The sequence below is a fragment of the Cygnus olor genome, chromosome 5 (genome assembly GCF_009769625.2).
Source record: "Cygnus olor isolate bCygOlo1 chromosome 5, bCygOlo1.pri.v2, whole genome shotgun sequence".
In the NCBI taxonomy this organism is placed as follows: domain Eukaryota; kingdom Metazoa; phylum Chordata; class Aves; order Anseriformes; family Anatidae; genus Cygnus; species Cygnus olor.
This window is the reverse complement of record NC_049173.1, coordinates 53891573-53917299: the sequence shown is the minus strand read 5'-3', so window position 1 is coordinate 53917299 and position 25727 is coordinate 53891573. Positions and strand designations below refer to the sequence as shown.

The window sequence follows — 25727 nt, the reverse complement described above, 5'->3', positions numbered from 1 at the left end:
CACTGAGCTGAACTGCAATCCACAGAAGGCTCTAAAATAGTTGCAGCAAAAGAAAAGAAAACTCTGTCTCAGCAGAGACTTTATTCAGATCCTTACCCAAAGGGTTACAGTGCCAACAGAGGGGTAGCAGGAAGTGGTCTTAGTTCCATCTGTCACCAACACTATGCTATGATTACAGGCAGGGATTCCCTGTACAGTAAAGGAAGCCAATGCTCATAAAAATGGTCTCCCTCTTTATGCTAGGTGATGATAGAGCAGTAAGCAGATTCCCAGTTTGTTACCACTCCTCTAGAAGTGCTGAATAATGCAACCTACTCAGGGTCTTGGGGTCAGCTCTGGAATCTGTCTGCTGCAAGTATTTCTGCCAGCATCTCCTTCTGGAATAGGGACACAGGAACGTTTAAATGGGGACATCCCTGGAGGACAGACAGTGCACATCTCTTTGTGACTGACAATGGCAGCAACCCACAATCTCCCGGGCAGTTAAAACTAGCAGTCTGTGCCAAGGAGGATGTCGTCCATATGCTATAGGATTTGTTATTGGTGGATGGGTTCCAGGCTAAAAAAGCCACTTGCTGCAGTTTGGGCCTCAAACACAAGCAGCTTATCATCAAGGGATCACAGTAATAGCATTTAGTCCATCTGAAATCTAAGATGCATCAGTTCAACTTCAATAGTGAAGTCCCGGAAAAGGACAGGCCCACAGCTAGAAAGCCTGTACTTCTTCTGCACAGGTGTAGAGGATGGGCTCTTTACTGGATGTTGTGAACTCATAATTATTGGGACTGGTGCTGAGGGTGGTTGAGTGCCTCTGAGCTGCACAGCACAACACCGTTGCTGCCTTTTCTACCACTGGGCCTGTTTTTCCCCCTTTAGGCCAGGACAAACTGCAGATTAGTGAGCAGCACTTTGATGCCACTTGTGACTGTTACAACAGAGGTGGCTGGATTGAGTTTAAAAGTATTTGCATCGCCCTTTTTATAGCGGTCTCGAAAAACATAGATGCTGCCATTGCAGCTGGCAATCTTCCAGAGGGATGGTACTGAGCTCCAGGCGTCTGGCAGGCACAGCCGGGTGAAGCTATCCAGCAGGGGATTATAGCACAGCAGTGAATCCCCCTCAGCCACAATGAACACCACATCCTTGTGTACGGCAGCGTGCATGCGCCCTGCAAAAGGCAGTACGTATGGCTTCACGTGGCATTTCTCTGTGTTGGTATCGTAGCACTGAATAAGCCGAGAGGGCTTGGTGAAGAAGTCCAGGTCATTTTCCTCCCCGCCCAGCAGGTAAATGACACCATTAAGGTTTACACCTGCAGCCCCTGAGACAGCCACTTCCAACTGGCTGGTCTCTGTCCAGACATTGTCTCGTACTCTGTAATATATGACAGCGTTAGAGAGAGTGTCCTGCAGAGTCTTCCCCCCAAGGGAATATATTGCATCCTTGCTTGGTACAGAGACGAGTGTGTGTTGGAGCCTGTCACGGGGCAGAGGCGCGCACCACTCCCAGTCTATGGTCGCGTTGTTGCATTTCCACATGCGTCGTGGAATAGAGCCACCAACAACATACAGGTCACTACCATGCTTGCAGGCTGCGGTGATCTGGTGACACAGGCTGTTCTGGCCACTCACACTGATGGAGTCATCATCAGCACAATGCAGAGAGACAGCGAGTGAATGTGTACGTGATGACTCCTTTCCAATCAGGTAGATGTGAACATTTTCCCCAATCACCTGAAAGAAAGAAGGAGCTTGTCAAACTTACCAGAATTAGGTCTGCTCACACAAATGTCAGTGATGCCCGAGACAGAATCTTTTCAGCATTTCAGGACCCACCCGTGAGTGTGAGGCATGCATTCTGCTTCCCAAGCCTTGTTACCCTACAGCATTCAGAGCCTTTTCAAGACACCACTCGTATCTGACAGCAAAGCAGCAATAGACTTCATTGGAATCCGAGTGACTGCAGTTTAGTTAAGGGTTGGCCACATCACTGATAGAGTACTTACTAAAAGGGGAATGCGAAAATAAGATTTCTGAATGGTCTCTCAGATAACAGTATCTGGGGAAATGCGTTATTTGTGGCATTGCCCTAATCGCTAAAAAAACAACCTCAGGTTAAAATTAAAAAAGCTGTCAATGGGGTTGCTATTTATAACAATGAAAGTATTCCTCGTGCAAACATTGTGAATTGCAATGGCATTTGTGTTTTGCGACTTTCAAGTCACACCTGCAAGCAGAATATACCCTGCCTTGGGAAGCGCAAAACCAGCAAGTGCTACACCAGCCTGGAACAGAAGGTCTTTTTATACCTTCAGACTTGATCGCAGTGTCTCTGAAAAGCCTGCTCGCTCCTCCTTGTTGAAGTTGATCCAGGTTTCTATGGCAGCCGTCGGATTCTGAGAACACGGAACGCCATCTGCGGTTTGGGGACAGAAAGAAATTTATGGTATCTAGACATAAGTGTGTGTACCTAGGAACATCCTTTCCTGCAACTCCCTCACCCCCTCCTGCCACAAACCATACCCTGTAGAGGAGGAAGAAAAGATCCAAAGGTTTATAGATTTTGGCAAGCATGATCAGCACTGCCAGCCAGGCATCTACATGCAATTTGCTTGGTTAAATATCAGAAGACAGAGCTGTCAGATTTAAAGCATTTTGGATGACTTTCAACAAAGGAAGCTATGTCAAAGAGAAAGAGGGCAGGGAAGAGACCTTACATGCTTTGAGATGATAAAAAAAAAATAGTAACACAATTAAGCATTTAGGTAGATTAGGTTCTCTTATTTGAAAATGAAAATTTCAGCAGTTGCATTTCTTGGCTCATTGGCTAGTCCTAGAAACTCATCTAGCAAAGGTCATCTGCAGAAATTGTTCTTCTCTGAGCACTGTCAGACAGCTGACCCTCAAGACTGAACATCTGTGTTGCTGCTATCCTGTCAATATTTGGAAATCCCCTGTGAGCTACTACAGCTTTCTTTAGTAGTGTGACAGTAGGAAACTTAACAGACTGCATCAGATTTCGATTTGTTTCCAGGCATAACTGGAAGTTTTAGCTATGCCATAAACTATTGCAGCAGCAGCACACTACCTAGAAGACTTTAAGTGTTTCCTTCCAGTTTGAAAGTTGGCTAGTTGCCCTAACACCAGCAATTATGCCTGTATTCATTGACAGGCTTCCCTTTAAAAAGGTTCTCCCTTTAAAAGGTTTAAAAAGATTTTGTAGTCCAACAAACCCTGAATTCAGTGATGCTGAAGGCATCTGACAAATTCTGACCCTTTTCTCCATACTGGAAGGAAGGAGGAAAGGGTGGTGGGAGGGGAAGGGAGAGAAAGCTGGTATTTTGAATCTGTTCAATAGTAAAATGGATTTCCATAAGCTGTTTATCAGATGTAGTGGTTAAATGGAAAAACTTTGATTTTGAAATGGGTCCCAGGGCGCAACAGAAGGTAAGCTTAATAAATTACCATGTTCATGAAGTTTATTTTAATCCTTACCACTAATAGCTTCCTCTATTTAATTGTCCATTAACTAAACAAAGAAGCAGCACTTGCAAAAAGATTTTCCCTACAAGCAGTAGGAGTGTATTTCAGCTCTTAATCCATTTTCATGGACCAAGTTTCGCCATATATATTGAGTAACATGATTCTATTTATGGAAATAGATGATGCATGGAAAAAAATTCTTAAGCAATTACTTTAATTAAGGACCACAAACACTGAAGGCCAAAGTCCTGAAACTATGATTACTGCATGAAATCACAATGAGGAAGAGTTAAAGCTATAGAGGTAAGTCACCCCTTATTTAATCATTTTTGTGTTTTAATGAAGTCACAACTTAGTTTAACAATTTTAGCTAGGCATAGTTATCAAAGCTACCCTAGTTTTATCATGTTTTCTGGAGCTATCAGTACATATTCTCAATAGGTTTTTGACTGTGAATTTCTTTAGTTGCAAAAGAAATATTGCAATTGAATATCTGTAAAGACTCCCAAACACATAACCTCAACTTTAGAGGATACTTTAGGTCTTACGGGGAGATTTGCCAGTATTCCAAGGAAGACAGTTCCAGCTGGTTTATTACTGTAACAGCATATAAACCACTGACACACAAACTATAGCAATTTACTTGTTCACAGAATGATTTTTAATTAAAGCAAGGAAGGGGGAGTCCCTCTGGTCTCGAGTCCAGCACATTGGAATGTATGAGCTTCTTCTACGTTCTTGCTTCCTCTAGCAAAGATATACAAACGTGCAAAAATGGAGTTGTGACTGAGGCATCATGAAGAGGTTTTATAGCGCTGCCTGTGTATGAGGGCAGCAGAGAATCTTTAAGCAGTGGTGTCAGACGAAGCAAGTTGTTAATATGTTGACACATCCTTCACAACACTAAGTCATTGCATCCATCACCATGGAAGACTATTACCTTTACATTAAGAGTAATTACTGTATTACCCAAGATGTTACACTGCTTCTATTTCAGTCAGCTGACTGCCTAGCCTAAATAATCCTAACAATTATATAAAACTGTTAATAACACTAACATAGTCTAGAAAGGTAGCCTGTGCTCAAGACTTCTTACAAATGTTGAGTCATTGCATTACAATGTTAAATGATTAAGAATTACAATAGAAGAAAAAGATGTTCTTAAGGTGTTCATTATGGAAACGCTTCTTTGTTTTACTTTTAATGCAAACAAAAATTGTTTAAAGTTATTAAGTTACGTTAAAAAAAAATGTACTATTTCCAATCTGTTGACTCAGGAACTGCTGGGAATTACCTGCATCCTCTATCTCCATTTTCTATACCATAGATCCTGACAGTTCTATAGCATGTCCACTAACAATTTATGGTGTTGTGGTGTTATGTTTTTTCTAATTAAGTTATCCAGAATGTTTTGCCTTGCTTAGCTAAGCCTCTGAATAGACAGTGACTGTGAAAGCTTGCATCTTTCCATCTGTTTTGATCAATCCCTGCTAGAGTCTCAGGCTGAAAGTCTCTTCCCAGATCCACAACACGGCTAGCCTCAAAAACTCCTTACCTGTAAGGATATCTGTCAGTAGGCGGAGAGGTAGGTGTAGGAACTCTTCTGTGTCTTGCAACTGAGATAAATGTGACTTTGCACAGTGTTTGGCAGCTGTGTAGAGCTCCATGTCACTGTGTTGATCTGCCAGCCACATGACCTGCAGACAGTTCCTGACCTGCACCGTACGAGCCAGAAAACGGGAGCATTCCTCAAAAAGGGCAGTCAGCTGATACATGTCTGCCACTTCATAGGTTTCCTGCAACTCTTCTGCCCTCAGCTTTACAGTCCCATGGTAAATATAGTCCACAAGGAGCTGAAAGACACTCTCGCTGACATCCTGCAGCTCAATCACCCGGTTGTGGGCTTCCTTTAGGTTGGAAGTGAACATGGAACGAAAAAAGCAACTCTGAGCTGAGAGGACCAAACGGTGCAGCTGGAATTCTTTGCCTTCCACTGATATCGTAACATCAGCAAAGAGCTCATCCTCCAAGCAGAGCTTCATAATTCCCTGGGCCACGCGGCCCGAGTGGGAGCGGTCAGTGAAGGTGTAGTTCACAAAGTAGTTCTCTTCTGCAGAGGAGCCTCCAGTCTCTTCTGACGAGTCCATGGTGCTGCACAGATCAGACCTCCAGCAATCTGTAAAACCACAATGATTATAAGGCTTTCTCCCCCCACCAACACGATTACGCAGTGCTTCAGGATACAGGGAAAAATCAAGCATATTGGTAAGAGGCCAGCATATTTCAGACTGAATATAAATAGCACAGCCAGACACTTCTGCTTGAGTTTCAGAACCTCAAACAAATTAGAAGTTGGCATGATTAAGATTATAATATATACAAAACTTCCAGTACAGTGAGCATTGCATCCCATCAGAATTGCAAGATTTGCATATCTTTTCACAACTCATTTCACTGACACAAAGAAATGCAGCAACAGTTATTCAAGTGGAAAGTCCAGCAACCACCCTAGGAAACTGGCAACGCCAAGAGAAAGTGACAGTACCTTAGTTGGGCTAGATAAAAGAAAAAAAGGGTTAGAATATCATACCACAACAAGCACAGGCAGCAGCTCATGTCATTAATAGGGGTTAATTACCATGCAAAAGTGAAGTGATGAATTTTTGGAGTGCTACCAAGTCAGGTGGGTTTGTTTTTATCAAAAAGCCCGCCGGACATAACTGCCAGCTCTTCAACCAAACTAAGTGAGGTAACTCATGGTCATACTCAGCTTGCTAATGTGCCAGACGTCTTCAGCATGCAAAACAACATGCTAGATGCTGTTAGCCAACATTTCCCCAAAGTGGCAAGGATAACTCATTTTGCTGCATTTCTTTTAGTAGGTAACAGAGATTACATGCAATGCTCCAAGCAGTTTCTGTGTCAAAAAAAGCTTCTGCTGTAGGAAAGAACTTTCCCTTAACATGGCTCAACAGCATTAAAAGCAAATAGATGCCCATTTGCGTTCCCTCTAAACCTGTTTCTACACCTAGTAGAAATAGTTTCTTAACAGCTTCTCAACTATGCACCCTGGTGACTAAAACAAGAAATTCCTTCAGTTATTACTGAACACGATTTCCAGTGGAGTGTTTACCTAAAGACAAGACTTTTCTCCAAGAGGCTGCTAGTTACTCTCCCACACTTCATTTTGCCAAAAGGGCATTTTCTTACAACAGCTCTGTGTGGTACAGGAGAGCTCCTAATTTCTTCAATCGAGTTGTGTTCACTGGAAGCAGTGTCTACACGCAATGGGCTGAGCAAGTCCACCCCCTCCCTGCCTCAGTTATACCCGCAGCGTTGTGCAGCAGCTCTGCTAGCAGCGTCCTACAGCAGTTCATAAAATGGCTCGGGTTGGAGGGGACCTTAAGGACCACCCAATTCCAACCCCTGTCGCAGGCAGGGACCCCTCCACCCACACCAGGCTGCTCAGGGCCTCACCTAACCGGGTCCTCAGCACCCCCAGGGACGGGCACCCACAGCCTGTGCCAGCGCCTCACACCCGGGTGTACGAGGCCGGGGAGCCGCGGTTAGCCCAGCACACACCAGCGCCGTTTTCCGTCCTGCAGCCCGGCTCCCGCTGTAACGAAAGCCCCTGCAGCTCCCAGCCGGGCCCCGGAGGCCGAACCGACCTGGGGCGCCCCGCCGCCCCCCCCGGCGCGGCACCCACCTGGCGGCGCCTCCCTTCATGCCGCCGCCCCGAGGCCTCCCGCCGCCGCCCCGGGGTGCCCCAGCGGCTCCCCCGCGCCCCTCACCCTGCGCCAGGCGCCGCCGGGCACTCGCCGCTTCCCGGCCGCCGACCGACCCGGAAGCGCCCGGGGAGCGGCCGCACCGGGGCGGGGAGAGCAGGGAGGAGGCGGTGGCGGCGGCGCCTTCCTCTTCCGGGCCGTGCCCTTGCCCGGCCGTGCTGCGGCGATGTTGGCGGCGGCGTTGCGGGGACTGGCGCGGCGCTGCCATCCGCGGGTCGCCGCGGCCCCGGTGGCGGCGGGGCAGGCGCGGCCGGCGGGGGGCTCCGCCGCGGAGACTCGCCGTAAGTCAGCGGGCGGGGGGCGGCCCGGCGGGGTCTGAGCACCGGGAGGGGGGTGAGGGGTCGCCTGCCTCAGCCCCCGGTCGGGGACCCGGTGCTGGCGAAAAACCCGGTTGTGTTGTGTGGAAAACCGGAGCCGTTCTGGGTCCAGGCTGAGCGGCGTTGGCAGCGTGTGAATTCAGTCACCCGGCCGTGGTAGCCCCTCTCTTCCATCTTGTTTTCCTCTCCGTCGTTCCGCTGGGGTGTTCCTTCTGCTGTATTTGCACGGCGGGCAAAAGTTTCTGGGTAGCACAGATGTAAATGTCCTCATCCAGGTTTCTGTCAGGATATCTAGGTTGGAAACGACTTTTAGGATCACCAAGTCATTAGATGACCTGCCGAGTCCCACTGCCAAACCATGTCCCCGAGCACCACCACATCCACACCTCGCTTAATACCTCCAAGGACAGGGGCTCCACGTCCCTGGGCGCCCTGTTCCAACGCCTGCCCACCCTTTCTGCAGAGAAATGCTTCCTGATATCCCATCTAAACCTCCCCTGGGGCAACTTGAGGCCATTTCCCTGCGTCCTATCAGTTATCACCTGAGGAAAGAGGCTTGACACCCTCCTCTCCACAAGCTCCTTTCAGGTACTTGTAGAGATGACAAGGTCTCCCCTCTGCCTCCTGTTCTCCAGGTGTAGCTATAGGCCAGTCTCTGTGACATGCCCTCTGTTCCCCTATGCACGTATGGTTTGTTTAGCTTTGGATTTACCAGAAGAAAGCTTTGTGGGTTACTTGAATCCTCCTGCCTTCTGCAGAAGTTACTGAGAGACAGAATGATTAAAGGGATTTTTAAGCAAGGGATGGGAGTTACTGCTTTTCCTGTTGCTCTCTTTAGCTACTGTCAGACCCAAAAATGAAGTAGAACAGAAGCAGCTCTGTGCGTTTGGGGAATACGTGGCAGAGATCCTGCCCAAGTATGTCCAGCAAGCACAGGTAAGTGCTGTTTAAGAAATTGTTCATGCTGGGAGGTGACTGCAACCCATAAACTCACTAGTTTTTTATAAGATGTTGTTATGAGGAAGAAAGATTGTCAGAATTACGTGAAAATTAGGGCTATTATTGAGCCCCTTTCTCTGATGTCATCATGTCTGCTGTACCATATACTTCCTTTGTATATGTGTCCTGCTGGATTCAGTGCATCATTCAGTCCTGTTACTGTCAGTGCTAGTTCCCTTTCTCTTGTTTTCATCAGGTGACCTGCTTCAATGAGCTGGAGCTTTTGATCCATCCAGATGGGATTATTCCAGTTCTGACCTTCCTTCGGGATCACACTAATGCCCAGTTCAAATCCTTGGCTGACTTGACTGCTGTTGATGTCCCATCTCGGCAGTACCGCTTTGAGGTAAGAACCGCTCACAGGTGCCAGACTTGGAGAGCTTCACACCTGCTGATGGCTGTGGATGCTGTTGCAGCTCTGATTGCATTTTTTGCTTTCTGACAGTCAAAAAAAAATCCACTCTGAAGTGCTGGGTTTGTTTAACCTGTTGATCCTGGAAGCAGTAGCAGAACTAATACTGCATGGGTTCCTAGCTTTCCTTTTGTGTTCTGCTGAAAGTCTTCCTCCTCCCTCCCCCTGGAGGGAGGTGGTTGTTGAATTTTTTTTATTATTATTCTTTTTGTTTGATTGTTTGTTTTGCTTTGATTTTATTAAAGTGTCTAGAGACTTTTTTTCTGGCCATGTAGGAACTGGTGCTCTTCCTTCTTCCACCTAGGTCTGTCAGCTGCTGTGGACACAAACAGTCATGTTTTTCTTTAAATTCCACCGATTTTCTCCTTAACAATTTTCCTCTTTTAAAAAAGAAAAAACTTTAGTAGTTTTAAAAACATCTTCTGAAAGTCAGGACCTATTTGAAGGAGATTAGACACTCAGTGTATTGTCTTCTCACCTACTATTAGGAAGCCTTTTTCACAGTATGATTGCAAAGACCTTGTTGTAGTTTAGCCTAGGAAAGTCTGTAAGATAACAGAAGAAAATATCTGGGCATCACAAGCTGCAGGAGGCTGACTATGGTTTAGGCAACCTTACTGATGAAGAGATGTCCTCCTTTCCTTGTCCAATTTGGGCAGATCATCTTTCTGACATAAGAAGTGAACTGGTTTTGTTCCCAGCAAGTTAGAAAGATTATGAAAAGTAGCTTGTTTCCCCCGTTGGTTTATCTTGTGGTATCAAATCACTTACCAACACGGTCACTGGATACTGGGGGTAATCTGTAGTCATTTTCTTTACGACACACTATTGTCATGTGTCTTCATTCCATCAGTATTCTTTTTTAAGATTTAGTGTTCCGCTTTATTTCAACTCCTCATCAGTGATGTTTTCTACATCACACATCCTTTTTGTTACTCTTGAATTAAGAAAGAGAAAAACTATCGGAGCCTCAGTTAAGGTGACTTTTTATGCCCAGCTCTTAGGTGCTGCATGTGACTTTGCTGAGAAGGAATATTTGAAATAGGCTTCATACATCTTTGCTCAGCCAGTACCGTACCGTGAAGAGATCTCTAAAGTCCATACATGGCCAATGTCTTCTTTTATCCTACTGCAGATTGTTTACAATCTCCTGTCTCTGCGGTTCAACAGTCGGATCCGTGTGAAGACATACACTGATGAGCTGACACCTATCGATTCAGCAGTGTCTGTGCACAAGGCAGCAAACTGGTATGAAAGAGAGGTGAGTGCCATTTTACTTGGGAGCAGAGTCTCTGTTGAGTGGGGCTGCATTTTCCTAAAAATAATATCATTATCTAAGGCCCTGAGAAAGGGGGAGGTGTTTCACTGGCTGTCTTTTCCGAACAGGAGAAAAACACTGTTTAATTTGCTTTTAAATTAATTCCTGCATGGAACACTGGCACTGCACAAAGCTGGGCATGGAACTGAAATTCTGTGGACATAATACACAAAGGGGACTTTTTTCAAAGTAAGAGGAGCCTTACCTCTAGCAGTGTGTTAGAAGGACACCTTTGTTTTCTTGGATGGAGTGGCCTTTCCGTATGAGGTGGGGAAGCATGGAGGTGCTAGAAAGGTTGATATGGAGATAAGACTATCTAATTCAACTTACTAGGCTCCCTTTCGTTTAGGTTTGGGACATGTATGGTGTTTTCTTTGCCAACCACCCTGATCTAAGGCGAATCCTCACAGACTATGGGTTTGAAGGCCATCCTTTCCGGAAGGACTTCCCGCTCTCTGGCTATGTGGAGGTAGGAGATACACTTGTGTCTAAAGTGATCAAATGCCTGTAATACTCTTTTCTGAGTTTCAGTACGGAGATGTGAATGCTTTGTAGTCCTAAAAGGGGTCTAAAGACGTTTCACTTGTGTGTATTCCAGCGAGTATGCATCTCCAGCATTTCAAGTCATCACAAAGTATTATCTATAATAAGGCAGCCTAAGGCCAGCAACACTGAGCAAATTTCATGTGACGTGTGCCAATGGCAGAGAAAGTGCTTCTGCTTTTTGTTTTTCATTTGAAACGTTAAACTTTCCACTGCAAAACTGGAGATTTCCATTGGAATGAATGACTGATCTTTATGCAGTTGGAATTCTACTTTGTGGAGTTTTTGTAGGCCCAGATTACAAAACTCTAGTTGAACTGACTTGTCGTTTATCAAATGTTTACCTCTGTGTGGTAAACCACATGTGAAATGAGTGTATTTGGTATCTGCCTAGTTTCAAATGACTGCCTTGCAGAAGCATTCATATTTGGTGTAGTTCTAAGACTGAGCTAAATCTCAGGAGAAGACAATGAAGTTCTGTAGGCAACAGAGGGTTTTAAGAAAATAGAAATTGTGGAATCCTGTAAGCAAGGACTAGGCAACAGGTTTGGAGATTGGAACTGACACAATGAGGGTAAATCAAGCCTATCTGGTACTCAACTACCCTTCACCTATGTTCTGAATGTTATGCTAAGAAGCAAAACAACCAAACAAGCTGTCATAATGGGCATTTATAAATATACATGAGAGTAGTCCCCAGCTCTGCCAGGTGGATGGACCACCTTGTCGCAGTGACTCAGGAGAACTTCCTTTGTCATATGACAAACTAAATCTGTTATTCCGAGTAGACTTCATGTGGACTGTAGGCTGGGCACTCCTAATTCAGGTTGGTTAGCCAGGACATGTGGGGTGCATGGTAGCGAAAGGGAGGAGTTTTTGGAGAGTACAGAGGTCTTGGTGGCATCTGGAGGGCTCTTGTTCAAGAATGAGGAGCACTGAAGCTGTGGCAGAGACCCAAGCCCTATCCATGGCATAAGAACTGGGGTTACTTATACTTGAGGGTGGCCTGGGTCGTTAGTGTGTACATCCAATAATGGAGGGCGCATGTGGGCTGTGTGAAAATGACCGGCCTGTGTCCTTTGCACTGTTCTAGGTGCGGTATGATGATGAAGTGAAACGGGTAGTGGCAGAACCTGTGGAGCTATCTCAGGAATTTCGCAAGTTTGATCTGAATAGTCCTTGGGAGACATTTCCTGCCTATCGTGCAGCTCCAGAACCCCTGAAAATAGAAGCAGGAGCCAAGAAAGAAGATGCAAAATAACATCAGAATGGAGCAGGTGCATAGCACTATCCTTTCTGTTCGAACATAGTATTTATAATAATAAAAATTGATGTGAGATTCATGTCTGTCATGGTTACATGAATAATGTTGTTTTCAAACTAGATGAAAAGCACAAGATGAGGGATGCTAATTTGCAGTCCTGATAGTCCAACTGGTAGGTGTTTATCTACTGTTTTGAACTGTAAGACACTGGATTTATCTTTTTGGCTTGGAAATTGAATGGAGTCCAGGCATTCCCTATGGCTGAGATGCTGTAGATACACGGCTTCTGCTAGCTGCCCCTGTAGACATAAGTCATAGCCTGAGCACTCACTAGTGCAAACTCCAGGAGACTTCTGAAACAGCTGTGCAGCTTAAGTAATGGGGAGCAGTATCTCAGCTCCAAGATGGGAAGATCATCATAATGTAGCAAAACGCGCGTAGCTTTTGTAAATGGTTCTAAAACAGCTGTTAGTAGAACAACACAAGAAGTATCTGGATCCACACCAGATCGATTGTGGAAATGTCTGCATTGTTTCTTTGGGAGTTAGGTCTGTCTGTTCTGCTGGCAGAAGGAGTTGCAGGTAACCTCTTATATGCTACTCCTTTGTGCCAGCTTTTTCTTCACGATTTAGCAGTCTTTACTTTCTCCAACTTCTTCAGACTGCTTTTTCCTGCAGTCAAAAATATCTCCTTTCCTCTCCCCTCCCTTGTGCCGTAGACAAGAGTATGCCTTTTTGTCACTATTCCAATTACTCTGAGCTCTATGAGATAATAGCATTACCACTATCTTTGCTCTGGTGGAAAATCTCATCTCTCTCCAAAAAAAATGGAGAAATATTGTAGTTTCAGTCCACCCACCAGCTGTTTGAATGAGATTACATTACAGCAGTCATCAATTAATAATGTCCCTTGTTCTTAGTCCAAAAAATGCATAACACAGTTCTGCATCTGAAAGCTGACCTCATTTAAAATCTGAAAACTGTTGTATAAGAAAATTTACAAAATAATTCAGAAGAATTGTAGAGACTACCTGAATCATCCCAGTGCTACTTAAGGCTTTTTAAATTGTAGGATCACTAAATAAAAAGAATCTGGGGTGGTCAGAGTATGGGATAGAAAAAGAGATAGAACAATAATAAATTCAGTTAAGGGAAAAAAAAAAGGGCAGTTAATCATTGTGACTAGAATCTGATCTGTTTGCAAGAATAAAGAGCTGAACCGGATGGTAAGAATCAGGCTTCATGTTTGTTTTCACCCTAGACTTGTAAGCATGGACTTAAATTCTTTTTTTTTTTTCCCTTAATTTGCTTCAGGCTGCTATGGCCAGCAGTGTTTGGGATGTGACTCAGAACAGCGTTCTCTAGTTAAAACTGATAGCATTTGCCACTTTCCTTAAAAAGTACAGCTCTTGTGGGAAGAAGAAAGGAGAAAGGAACACAAGAAATCAGTAGAAGTTTGGGGTTCTAAATGATTCCTAGCTCCCCTTAGGGTCTGCTATTAATTTAGTTGATTAAATAGGAAATGTACTTTTAGTCATTCCCACAACATGTTCCACAGCTGGTTCTGTTTTCTGTTGCACAGGCTCTTCTTGCATGCGAATGCCCATTGCACAAGACAGAAAAGTTTGTGGCACCACTTCTGTTACTGTGAAAACTCTTTATCAAGCACATTGCCCCCCACCACGCATTCTCCCTCACCCATCCCAGGGTGCATGAGGCACCATGCCAGGACTCATGGTCCATGTATAATAAAAATATGTATTTCCCAGTGTGGTAAGTTAGAAGACTGATGGTGGCTGGAACAGAAGGAAAACACAATTTAAACATAATGCTTGTATAGCGGGAGAAATTGATTGACGTAGCATCATGAAAGGTTAGACACAGTGCTCTGTCAAGTCAGATAAAATGCAAGTTTTGTGAAAGAATGGGTGTACTGGAGCCAAAACAGCCAGCCCTGTGGGGACAGGCATTGGCTCCAGCGGGTCTTTAATAAGTGGAATAATTGCTAATGGACCCAAATGTCTTCTCATTAGAGAAGTCTTGGATGGAACTTGTGAAGAGTGCAGTTTAGTCACCCAGGCATGTGGTGCCTGGATGCCTGAGATGGAGGTTACATAGCTTCACAAAGTACTGCCAGTGTTGGCACACCCCCTCCACTGCTCCTGAGCCCCAGGGACTATCCTTACACACAAGCCTGCTTGCCCTAGGGTCCTTGTGGCTGGTGGGCACTTCATGGTGGGCAAAGCTGTTTTCAGCTTGGTCAAGCACAAAGTTATCTTCCAAATCTCTGTCACTGCCTGGTCCACACTGCCAGTCTCCATGAGGCTGTCAGCTTGTTTGCCTGCATTGGATTTCCCAAATGTAGTAGGATGCTGGATGAGATACGTATCTGTGGTAGCTGACTTACAGATGCCCTATTCAGGAGACGTGTTTTCTGATACCGCAGAGCTGAATAACTAGACTTTAAGAGATGATTCACAGTCACCACGTTGAGCTTCCCCAGCTGAGTATGTTTTGCTGGTGTTTTCCAGCTTTCTGGCTTTTCTCCCCACAGCTGGGTAAGCAACCTCTTGTCCCTGGGGATGTGGCTATTGATGGTGTTAGGGTATCCGGCTGCATCACAGCCACACCATCTGTATGGGCCCTGATGACTGATCTCCAGTCAAGATCCAGATGGGGATTTCAGCTGGGCCTTGAACTCCTGCAGAGCAGATGTTACAGGAGTACTGAAGGACAGGCTAGATGACAGTCGTATTACCTGCATCCCATTACATCTTCCCTGAGCTGTGAGAGGCCCCATCCCACTCTTTTGTGCAGTGGGGTGGTGCCCTCCCTTTCACTGTTACACAGCCCATTATTGCTTCAAGCAGCTGGATGTGGTTCACAGACTAGAAGAAAAAGACAAGGAGACCATTTCCTTAAGGACCAGCAGCACCGTATCTGTAAAGGATAGAACTGTGGAGGCCCCATCTGATTATGGACAGTACTTTACCCCTACTTCCCTCAAGCTTTTATTTCTTCTTCCTCTCCTGTGATTCAAACATCACCTTTCCCATGAGCCATGAGCTTTTCTTCTCCTGTTCTCTTACCCTTCTTCATCTCCTCATCCTCCTCCCCTGAAGACCTGCTAGACAGGCCTAGGCAGGGGACTGAGGTCTCCCCAAGTTATGAGTGAGACATTTGAAGCAAGAGGTTTTTTTCAATTTTCAAGCAGAATTTCCCTTTGATGAAGATGCTGCCAATCTCTTTGCAGTCCCATCTCAAAGAAACATCTCTTCCAAAGAGGCTCTTCTGGTGCTGCATTATCCACACCTTGTGACTTCTGATGCTGCCTTAAGCCTCTTACATATCTAAGCACAGCCTGTGTAGGTCCCCATGGCAAGGTGCCCGTCCCAGCATACTGATGTAATCTGCAACGGGAAAAGGAAGCAGCAGAAATTCACAGTGCTGACAGGCCGGCTAGCTTCACCTGTACAAACACTGCTATCTACGGGTATGTTTACAACTGAAAAATCAGAAAGACCCATGCAAGGTGCAAAATAAAAGGCCTGAACAAAAACATAATGGTCAACGGAGGCACTAAAAATGCCAATGAACAAGGTTCAAGGGTCTGCTGGGGTCTATAATGTAAGAACCAGAGGAATTCTTCCCAGCAGATCCTGCCTCTTGTGACTTTGGCAAACTGGGTTACAGTGGCTGCTACCTCACTTGTCTCTTCCTTTGATAGTTCCTCACTCTGTTGCATCATTACCCTGTGATAGGTAAAGCTTCTGCTACTTGGAACAAATTTTGGATCAACCTCCAACCAGCTTCTACAGATTTTGGTTCTGCGTATCTTGTTCCCCTTTCCCATCTTCCTGATTCAGGAAGTCCTGGTGGAAATGCCATAAGCAGCCAGGGTGACCCTGCAGAAACCTGGCTTGATGTGACACGCTGAAACTGTGCCTACGACAGATGGCATGACCAGAGGGAGTGTGGAGCGGCAGGGTTGTGCACACTCAGCTGTGAATACCTGGCAAGGACAAAATCCCTCAGGAGGAGCAGGTGCACCACCTAACATTGCAATTGCACAGGCAGGGACTGTGTGCAGCTGTTACAAACTCACTTGCTTCTGTGCACATCCCGTATAACCACTGCTGGTTTACAAAGAGCTAAAGTGTACATTTATCAGTGCTCTGCAACTGCGTTTCTCTGCGATAGTGAGGCAGTTGTGCAAAGTTTCCCCAGCTCAAGGCAGCGTCTACCACCTGTGCTTGCCTCCTACCTGCCATTGTATCAGTCACCTAAGCACAGCCAGTGAGCCTCCTCTCTTCTCCCTCCCACCAAATGGGTATCCTCTTCTAGACCTTCAGCCCCACGCTGTTCCTAGGAAATACTCCTATCGACAAAATCAACCTTTGCAGATGTTTGCCAAAATCCTGGATGACTCCTTTGTCATGTACTACAACCCCTGCCCCCCAGACGCATACTAGAGAGGCTATTTCATGACCAACAAGATGTGGGTTTTTGTTGTTTTTTAAAGTAACTTCTACACAGTCATGTGTACACTGGTGTGCATTGCAGATTTTAAAGGACTGGCACGAACCAGAAGGCACATCAATCTCACTGCGCAGATGGGTCATCCGAGTCTGCCTCTTGAGTGGCATATTATTTACAGTTTAATAAAAGACATCTCAGAAGAAAGGGATGCAGCTGAAGCAGAAGCAGCAGGAAATAAAGAAAACTGAAAGAAGTGTCATCTGAGTGTAAGATAGCCAAGGCTATGACAGATACAGGTCTTATTTTGATCCAAACAGAGGGGAAAAATGGCTCCAGATATTGAGGGCTCTTCCTTCCTTAATAAATCTGTGCCACTTTTGATAGCTGCTGTGAGCACATATTGCCAGGCATAGCTGCAGATCCTGGAAGTTGCAGAAGAATGGCTGCCTTGCACACTGACAGCTTATTAACTGGAACGTCATCCCATAAAATAGCTGGTGACCAAAGTCACCACAAACCGACAGCCTCTAACTTACTCAGGAGGGTATGCACTTCAGCTCCTCCTGTCTTTTCTAGGCAGACTTCGTTCCCCAGAGAACACCTTTAGCTTGAGGGAGATGACATTACTACTTATTTATATTTATTACTGATTTGTATGACCCTCACATCCAAGAACCTGTTGGTGAACCTGCAACAATGCTGCGCCTTTCAGAGGAGAAATACACAGTGTCTCAAGTGAGGGTTAGGCACTAATGAAAGTGAAAGGATGTGTACAACACAGATACCTGCTGTGAAGGGAATCAGATGAAGTTTCCTCTGTGTAATTCACAACACCTAAGGCGGACCTTGCTCATTGTAACCCATAAGTCACAAGAGAGGATGATGAGGTGCTAAAGCCTGACTGGCTCTGATCCTTGCAGTTTGCTAGGTCATTACACTGAGTATTCCTTCCCAAAGGTTTGCTACAGAGCTGAACAAGTAACATTTCTTCCGCATGCTTGTATATTTTGGCTGCTATTGCCCTACCATGAATCTGCCCAGACTGTGGCCTTATCTGTTTGTCACATTTCTGGATCATTTGCAAACTTTCAAACTCAGTAAAAGGGAAAACTGAAGGGTCGCAGAGATGGGACAGAGGCACTGTGCAGAGGAGGAAGGGACCAAGAGGTTCCCCCATTCCTCAGAGGCAATCATGTGTAGTAAAATTTCTTGCAACTAATAGCTCTGTATAATAAATTGCAGTGGAAAGTCAGTCTTTGGAAGAGAACCTTAAATAATATTGCCAAAAACTTCACAACAAAGTCTTCCAACTTTCCAAAATATGATGGAAAATAGCCTCTTGGGTCAGCAAGTTCAACTGCAAAGCCCTTCCCGGGACTGCAACCATAAACACAGAAAGGCAGATCGGTTCCAGCAAAGGCTGCTGGGATCAGAAGCAGCCAAGAAAGACACTGCAGCAAACAGCTCTCACTTTACACCCAGCGCTGTCCGTGGAGGGGATGTGAACCACTACTGGGCACGGCCACTATGGCCCAGGTGCAGCTCAACACCTGGCTGGTGCTGTGTGTGTTCGCTGGATCCCAGAGGCTGACAGGTAGGAAGTGCACCTGTTCGTGGGGCAGCTCCTTGGCTTGGTAAATGTTTGTGCAATTCCCGCGGTGCTACGCTTTGCCTGCTTCTTCAGATACAGTCAAACGCATCTGCTAGCTGTGCTGACGCAGGAGAGCGTGGTAGCTGGAGTCCCAGCTGGGCTTTGTGCCCAGAGGGAGATGCTTGCACCTACCTGCAGGATGGAGACCTGCTGCTGCTTCTGGTGGCAGGAGGAGGGGGGGTCTATGCTGAAAAAGTCTGCTCCTGCAATAACGTGGGTGGGTTTCTAGGTGCTTTTTCGGGAAAAGAACAACTGTTGAATGATAAAGTAAATAAGGGACTATTTTTCCCATCTCCAAATTACATTTATGTTATTATTTCAATACATTATTTCAATACATTATTTGTTATGCTTTGGTTGATTTTTGTTTTACTGTACTTCAAAATCTAACGCTGCGTAAATGTATAAGATGGTTATGAATAACAGCAGTTTGGTGATTATTCAACAAATTGACTGACTTTGCAAGCCAGGCAGATGTCTTTCATTAGAGGTATCTGTGAACTTTGTGGATCAGTTAGCTGAGAGGAGAAGCCCAGAAAAGAAATTTTCGGATGGTGTAAAAGCTTTGCTGGCACATTCATGGAGGAAGAGGAAAAAGCAGCTACAGCCCAGCTCACATTCCAAAGCCCCAGCTGGCTTACATTAGGGATCCTGCAGCTGTGCAGAGAAACAAAGCTCAGTCTGAGGGGACAGCAGATCTTCAGGCAGCTTGTACATCTATCTCCCTGAAAAGCTTTAATCAAGAATGGAAAGTTGGAAGTGGGGTTTGGTAGCAATCATCACACACATACAGTATTAAATCATTTTTCTACTTTATCTAAGCACCTGCTGACCTTAACTCTAGAGTATTCAATGCATATTCTCTCTCTTTTTTAATATAGAAAAGCTTTATCCGTATAAAAATAATAATGAGAAGTGTCAGAGAGCTTACTATTTTATATCGTTTTTTGCATTTCATCTTTCCTGACCCAGAGGACCCATAGAAGAGGGTCTTGGCTCATGACTATGCTGATCAACATGAAGAAGGGAGGGGTTGCAGCATCCCTCTTACAGTCCTGGACTGAGGATACATGCATCTCCTTTTTTTTTTTTTTTCCACAAAGAAAGAAAAAATAAGGGAAAAAGAAAGTTAAAGTATTAGAAGAATTAGTAAACAAAAAATAAAGGATTATTGGGATTAATGTGACTCTCACATTAATTCTTCTGGCCTAGTATTCATTTTTTCCCAGTTTAAATGAGGTTAGGTGGCCTGGCAAGAAATTAGCTGGACATGAGAACAGCCATGGATTTGACCGTGTTAGCCTCATAATCTGCATCTGCCAGTTGCAGATGCTCAGGGAACAAGTACAAAAACAGGGTGAGCACCAAGTAATATTTCCACCAAAAGTTCTAGGAGCCTGCTGGCACCCTCTTTCCATTGGGCAGCATTTCTTTCTCCTAGCAAAAGCTACAAAGCAACCTGTTGTCAAAACCCATCTGCTCAAACTCCTGCTGCACCCACCCGCAGCGTGAGAGGCTTCCTTGCAGCCTTCCAAGACAAATGCCTTTGCTGCCACATGCTATAGCTCTGTGCTGGCAGGATTTGGGGTCATCATACCCAAAATTCATACTTGCCTCCCTTAACCACTTCTGCTTCTCTTGTGAAGCTTGTTTTGCTCATTGAAATCTTGTGATCAGCATCTGTCATATTTGGCAAGCCGTGAGTGACAGCTCAGAAATACCAAAGGCTTTACCGACAAGCAAATGACAGAAACAAATGGGAAGGGCCATGATCTTGTGGTGTCACACTCTGCCTGATGTCTTCCAGATGAACACCCTCGCAGCAGGGATGGTGCCAGCACCAACACACCCCGTCGCAGCCCAGAGGACGCCGACGTCATATTAGAGGTCTCCGGGGCGTTGGGGGCCTCTGGGCAGAGGCACTGTTAGCACCTGCACTCCCACCTGCTTGCACATAAAAACTCACCTGTTCTGCTTCTTCTCATCGCCGCCATATTTCGGGAGCTCCTGGAAGATGCCTCAGCGGGGTGGGCTGGCAGTGGGAGAGGCAGGGTGGGAGGCTGGACAGGGCCCTGCAGGGAAGCCGAGGCTCTGGGCCAGGCAGAGCAGGGGCGTGGGGCCAGCAGAGACAGACATCGAGCAGGCGGCTTTGAAATGCTCGTGCTGCTCTTCTCTTCCAGATGCTCTGGGGGAGGCTGGACATCGAGGCCAATGGGACCATCCGGCTGCGGGATGAAGAGCTGGCCTCCCTGCGCCCAGCGCGGCGGTTCATGCAGATCTTAGAGAGTGAAGTTCCCAAAACACCGATGGAGATCGAGCAGCTGCTGAGATATTATTCACTGACCGATGCCCCTTTGCCTTCAGGAGAGTATGACCGTCTGATTTTCACCAGTGTTTACTGTGCCTATCAGATTCGCTCCATTCAGGGTCTGGATAAAAATCTCTGGATCCATTTTTTCTCCCAGCTAGTTGATGAAATCTTTCGTGATCTGTGCAAGGGGCTCTGCCCTGCAAATTCCACTCTCCTTATGGCTTCCTGGCGCTGGAAGGAGAAACCTTCACATTTAGCATCGCTGAAACAGTTCTATCATTCTAACCTGGCCAGGACCAAGAGAGACACTTAAAAAGGGAAAGTGCCATGGGAAAGGACACATCTGACTTCAGCTGCGTCCTTGTTTGTTTTGAACGCTGGCAATCTTTCCTCAGTATTCAGGACTTTGTAGAAATATGCCACACCTTTTTGTACTGCTTTCTGCATTGTGCTGGCAATCCTCTAAGGATTTATACACAGTTTTTTAATTTTTATATGAACCAGGACAAAACTAAAAAGTGCATCTCACCCTTTTCTCTCTTGTGTTTTTTTTTTTTTTTTAAGTGGGCTGAGCTGAAGTGGGCAGTGCTATTTAGATGTGTTATCTGTCTTGATCACTGATGCTTTCTAGGGAGATGTCCTGGCAGCTTTTTTCCAGGATGTTACACTGGTGTCCTAGTTGAATTCATCTTGAATAATTCAGTTCAGCCTCATATTCCTTCTGTGGTTTCAGCCAAATGCAGTCTCGTTTCTCCTCTCCAGTAATCAGCGAAGCAGATGCTGCTGTGTTTCACAATAGAGGTGGTGTATTTAATTTCAGCTTTCTGGTTATGCAGCATCACATTTGATGTGTCCACAGTTATTTCCCACCTCATGTGTTCATTAAAGATCAACCTGAAAATGTATGTATTCCATGAAGCTTCCTAGTATTCACGTATCGTATTTACGTATGTATACTGCTTTGTGTCAGCTATTCGTTTAGAATACACTTCCGTACATCTCATTTAAATTCCTAAGGATCGTGACCTAGTTATTTCTTCAGCAGATTTTACCTCTTTTGAAGTTTTTTTTTTCATACAACTATGGCACTTTAAAGACAAACATAACAAATACACAATCTCTATTCTTAAAATCAGAAATATAATTATTTTATAGAAGTAGATCTTTAACCTTTTTTTCTGTCTTACATACTGCTGTATGGAATTAAATATAATTATCTGTACAGGAGGATTTTGATTTGTTGATGTTGTTTTTTTTTCTACTGGGCTTTCTGCTGCCATTCTAGCTATATTAATTTTGAAAATTCATTGCGTGTGCTTAGATGGTGGGATCTGTAATTCTTTTTCTATCAATATACTCTTAATTTTCCATGCTGAAAAAGGAGGTATGTGACATTCAAAGTGGGAACTGCTAACTTTTGACCTACTTTATTTTTCTCCAAGCCACTGCTGCCCAACAGATGGAGAGGCAAAATGGTGAGGCAGGAATAAGAAGCCTGGAAGCAAGATGCCACAGAGAATGGGTTTAGAGGTAAGGTTAGGGCTACAAAAGGACACTGCAGAACAGATTTATGCCGTTCATAAAGCTTTCTTTTTTCTTTTTTTTTTCTTTTCTTTTTTTTTTTTTTTTTTTCCCAAAGGATGTAGGGATCAAGATTAGCATGTCATTTGAAACAACTTCTAGTAAGCTAGTGTCCCACCATGTTCTTCCAGCCCTGATTTTTTTTTTTAAATATACTTCTAATCTCTACCATTCATCCTTTTCCTCAGTCTTCAGTCTTTAATGTCTAGTATACATATGGAGTGATGGAGTTAGGGAGTGGCTGCAAATACATCCAGTTTGAGCACAGAACATCATTAAAAGGCTGAGGTGGGATGTCACTAGTGCCTGAAAATATTGCCTTGCTGGAGAATATACAGTCTGAGCTACATAAATGTCTGGATAAACATCGAGGGAGTTGGCTTGGTTACTCAGATACAAAGGCATTCTTTTGAATTCAGGATTTCGTTAGGGTCTGTTTGAGGGCTTTTCTATCTGTAAAGCAGACTCTAAATTGCATCCCAGTGATATCACGAAGTTCCGTGTATGCTCAAGATGGTGCAGTTTGGCAGTTTATGTATTTTGGGAGGCAAACCAGGGTTTAGCCGAGCATCTAGCTCAACGGAAACAGCAACACCCACACTGCGATGAAGCCTCCAGCCTCCGGGTTTCCTAAAACCCGACTCTGGGGTCCTGCTGCCCGTCTCGGCTGCCCTGTAGGAACACACCAGTGCCCTCTACAGCCGCAGCAGTCCCACTGCAGCAGCACCACGGCTTGACGGAGCGCAGCCTGCAACCCACAGGAACACAGGCAGAACCTGTCACTTGGTGGTCCCTTTGATCCCTTCTGTGCTAGGTTAGCAATGTGGCATAAAGGTTATCCATAGCCTTGTATTCAAGGAGCTCATTTGTGGGGAAACTACTGCCACTGCATGGCATGATACTACTCACTTAAAAATCATGACTCAAATACTAGATTTAAAAACACTTACTTACCTTGCTTCTGAGCTTTCAGAGGTTGGTCCATTCGTAGCTTTGAGCCTTCATCCTTCTAGCCCCTACTATCCTAGTAGGCTAGAAGCATACTTTTTTTTTTTCTTTTTTTTTTTCCCAAATGTATTATTTTCATTAAAAGGAAGCTGAGATTCTTAAACGCTTGTCTTGCATGTTCTTCTTGACTTCAGGAAGTTCAGATTAAGAAAAGCAATAAATATTATGGAACTTGCAATAAAGTCATAAGAGGCACCAACACTTCACACACACACAAGAGAAAAGTGTGTGCACAGCCCCAGTAACTATCTTGCTCAGTAACACATACCGCAGCTTGTACAATCGCCATGCTTCTTTCCCTCCTGAACTGGCACCTCAGACCGTTAAAAGAACACAAGTCTCACAGCCAACAACAAATTCCAATCTGAGAAAACCGTACATATTTTGTATTTTTTATTACATTCAATTTCATTACATTTATTCCCTTAACAGATATGCAAGGAAAGTCACCACATCCTTTGCTTTCTGGATGCTAGGGATCTGCAGTAGCATTACTGCAGTGTTTCTCTGATCCTTGGCATTTCACTACATCGCCCCACCCCTGCCCCAAACTACCTCATGCTTTATGCTTAAATCAAACACCAACACTGGACACACACATACATCCTGTAAAGACCTTTCTATGGATGAAAGACAGACACAGCAATGGCCCTGCGGTCAGGCACAAGCGTGCAGCATAAGGAAAGCACTGGACACATGATAGCATGCTCAAAGTAGAGGATGATATCCGAAGAGGAGCTATACCCAAGTTCGTGGCACCTTGGCTTTTCTTATGCTCCTTTCACATCTGCATTTAATTTTCTGACCCTTGGAGTGAGCTGGCACCTGGGAGCTGCTTTGGCTGAGCCTCGGAATAGATCAGGAAGCCTGTGAAGGTGATGTACTTGCCATGGTTGCTGTAGGCACCGTAGCCATCATGCTGATGGCTGTAGAGCCAGACGGTGTCCCCGTACTGCAGAGGCAGCATGATACTCTGGCTCTGCATCTCCCGCCTCTTGGAGTGGTTGTCATCGTAGATCATGGCCTGCACCTCATTGTGGTTCTTCATAAGTTTCACTGACATGGTCTTAAAGGGCATTTTGCCAATGGTGAAGGAGAAATAGTATGCACCAGGTATGCGGCATGAGAAGATGCCAGTGGAAGAATTGAAATCTTTCCCAATATTCACAAACTCCGTGTCAAATGTGATCGGCTCATGCTGGGTTTGCTTGTCGTCTGTCCCCAGGAGACTTTGTGAGCGAGCAACAGAAAACGCAGAGCGAGGGTCTTGCTCCCTCTTCGGCTGATCAGACAACATGTGTCGCTGGGAAGCTTCATTCTGCTCTCCTGGAAGCTGCTGAATATTGTGACGGGAAGGCCCCAGCTCTTGAGAGCTAAGAGCATTTTGGAAGAAGGCAGAAGTGTCTGGATAGATTAGGTAGCCATTGAAAGTTGTATAGGGGCCCACATTGCTGTAAAGAGCATACTTGGGGTCTCCATGTAAACGCAGCCAGACTGTGTCACCATAGTCAAGCTGCAGCATGGCACTCTGGCTGGCTACCTTCCGTTCCTTGCGGTGATGTTCATCATACACAATCACTTGCACCTCATTCTTGTTTCTCATCAGCATGACAGACAAGTTTTTCTTTGGGTATTTCCCAACTGTGAAGGAGAAGTAGTAGGCTCCAGGAATCCGACACCGGAACAACCCAGTCTTGGGATCAAAGTCATTGCCAATGTTCACATACACTTTGTCAAAGGTTATGACCATCTCAGAGCTCCCTTCCATGCTGCTGGTTCGGGCCACCGAGAAAGCAGAGCGAAATTCAGTATTGCTGTCTACTGGGAAGCCATCTGTGTGCATTAAAATCATGCACCAGAGGAAGCCAATCAGAATCTGAACCTTCAGAGTCATCATTGTATCTGAAATGAAAAAGAAGCACATTTTAGCAGGAATCCCATTAATTTCCAGCTCATACTCCAGCTGAGACCCAGACCTGAATCCTGCTAAATAGACATCAAAGTCTATGCAAAATATTGAGAAGTTCTCACGGCATTCTCTGATCAGTGTACGGGACTGTATCTCAGTTCATATTCCAGCACCATTTTGATATTTTCCCAGTGACAGCTGGACTTTTTTTCCTGTACTTCTAGGAAGAAAAAAGAATCTTCTTCTCTGAAAGCCTCACTATCCTATAGTTTGTCTGCAGAACACTGTGCTGCTCACACTGCAGAGGGATCTCAGAGCTTTCTGGGGCTTTGCCAGAGCTCTCTTTTGTAGTGGTTTATTCATAAGACCAAGGATGAAAAAAAGCCCTACACAGGCCTTGTATTATGTAACTGAGATCCAGCTGAAGGGCAGGGACAAGAGGACATATGCTCCCGAGATTCCCATGCAGATGTCATTGCCTGGCACTGCAGCAGCTGTTTCACAGGATGCAGAAACTGGAAGCCAAGTAAGTTGGTAGGCCCCATTACTCAGACAGACTTCACTGTGGAGCTGTGAGGAATGCAAAGAAACTGGAGGAAGAAGGATTGTTTAGGGAGGAAGGAAGACAATGGAGAAAGTGAATGAAATGGAAAAAAAGAAGGAAAATAA

At 45.1% G+C, this 25727-nt stretch overlaps 4 protein-coding genes across 10 annotated transcripts in view; 2 read left to right on the top strand and 2 right to left on the bottom strand.

Moving 5' to 3' along the window:
• Nucleotides 1–62: 62 nt before the first annotated feature.
• KBTBD4 (kelch repeat and BTB domain containing 4) lies at nt 63–7565 on the bottom strand. 3 transcript variants are annotated; one of them, XM_040558035.1, is made up of 4 exons: nt 7274–7565; nt 5038–5658; nt 2309–2415; nt 63–1733 (listed from the first exon to the last, which is right to left on the bottom strand). In XM_040558035.1, exons 1-4 carry the CDS (start codon nt 7473–7475, stop codon nt 873–875), a joined length of 1791 nt encoding a protein of 596 aa, XP_040413969.1. In that variant the 5' UTR covers nt 7476–7565; the 3' UTR covers nt 63–872. The 3 variants fall into 3 exon arrangements, with proteins under 3 accessions (XP_040413969.1, XP_040413970.1, XP_040413971.1); XM_040558036.1 differs by lacking the exon at nt 7274–7565 and adding an exon at nt 7193–7262 and having other exon boundaries at nt 5038–5661; XM_040558037.1 differs by lacking the exon at nt 7274–7565 and adding an exon at nt 7189–7210.
• Nucleotides 7419–12199, top strand: NDUFS3 (NADH:ubiquinone oxidoreductase core subunit S3). Its single transcript, XM_040558039.1, has 6 exons — nt 7419–7548; nt 8423–8520; nt 8780–8929; nt 10131–10256; nt 10663–10782; nt 11950–12199. The coding sequence occupies exons 1-6, from the start codon at nt 7434–7436 to the stop codon at nt 12115–12117; spliced, it is 777 nt and encodes a 258-aa protein (XP_040413973.1). The 5' UTR covers nt 7419–7433; the 3' UTR covers nt 12118–12199.
• Nucleotides 12200–15516: 3317 nt separating this feature from the next.
• Nucleotides 15517–21743, top strand: FAM180B (family with sequence similarity 180 member B). Its single transcript, XM_040558041.1, has 3 exons — nt 15517–18192; nt 20057–20136; nt 20430–21743. Exons 1-3 carry the CDS (start codon nt 18126–18128, stop codon nt 20871–20873), a joined length of 591 nt encoding a protein of 196 aa, XP_040413975.1. The 5' UTR covers nt 15517–18125; the 3' UTR covers nt 20874–21743.
• Nucleotides 21744–23529: 1786 nt separating this feature from the next.
• Nucleotides 23530–25727, bottom strand: part of C1QTNF4 (C1q and TNF related 4) — a 48291-nt gene continuing 46093 nt past the window's right edge. For all 5 annotated transcript variants that reach the window (XM_040558949.1, XM_040558947.1, XM_040558952.1 and 2 more), the window contains one exon: nt 23530–25051. In XM_040558949.1, the coding sequence (XP_040414883.1) occupies nt 23943–25046 (1104 nt within the window). In that variant the 5' untranslated portion in view covers nt 25047–25051 and the 3' untranslated portion in view covers nt 23530–23942. The remainder of the gene's footprint in view (nt 25052–25727) is intronic.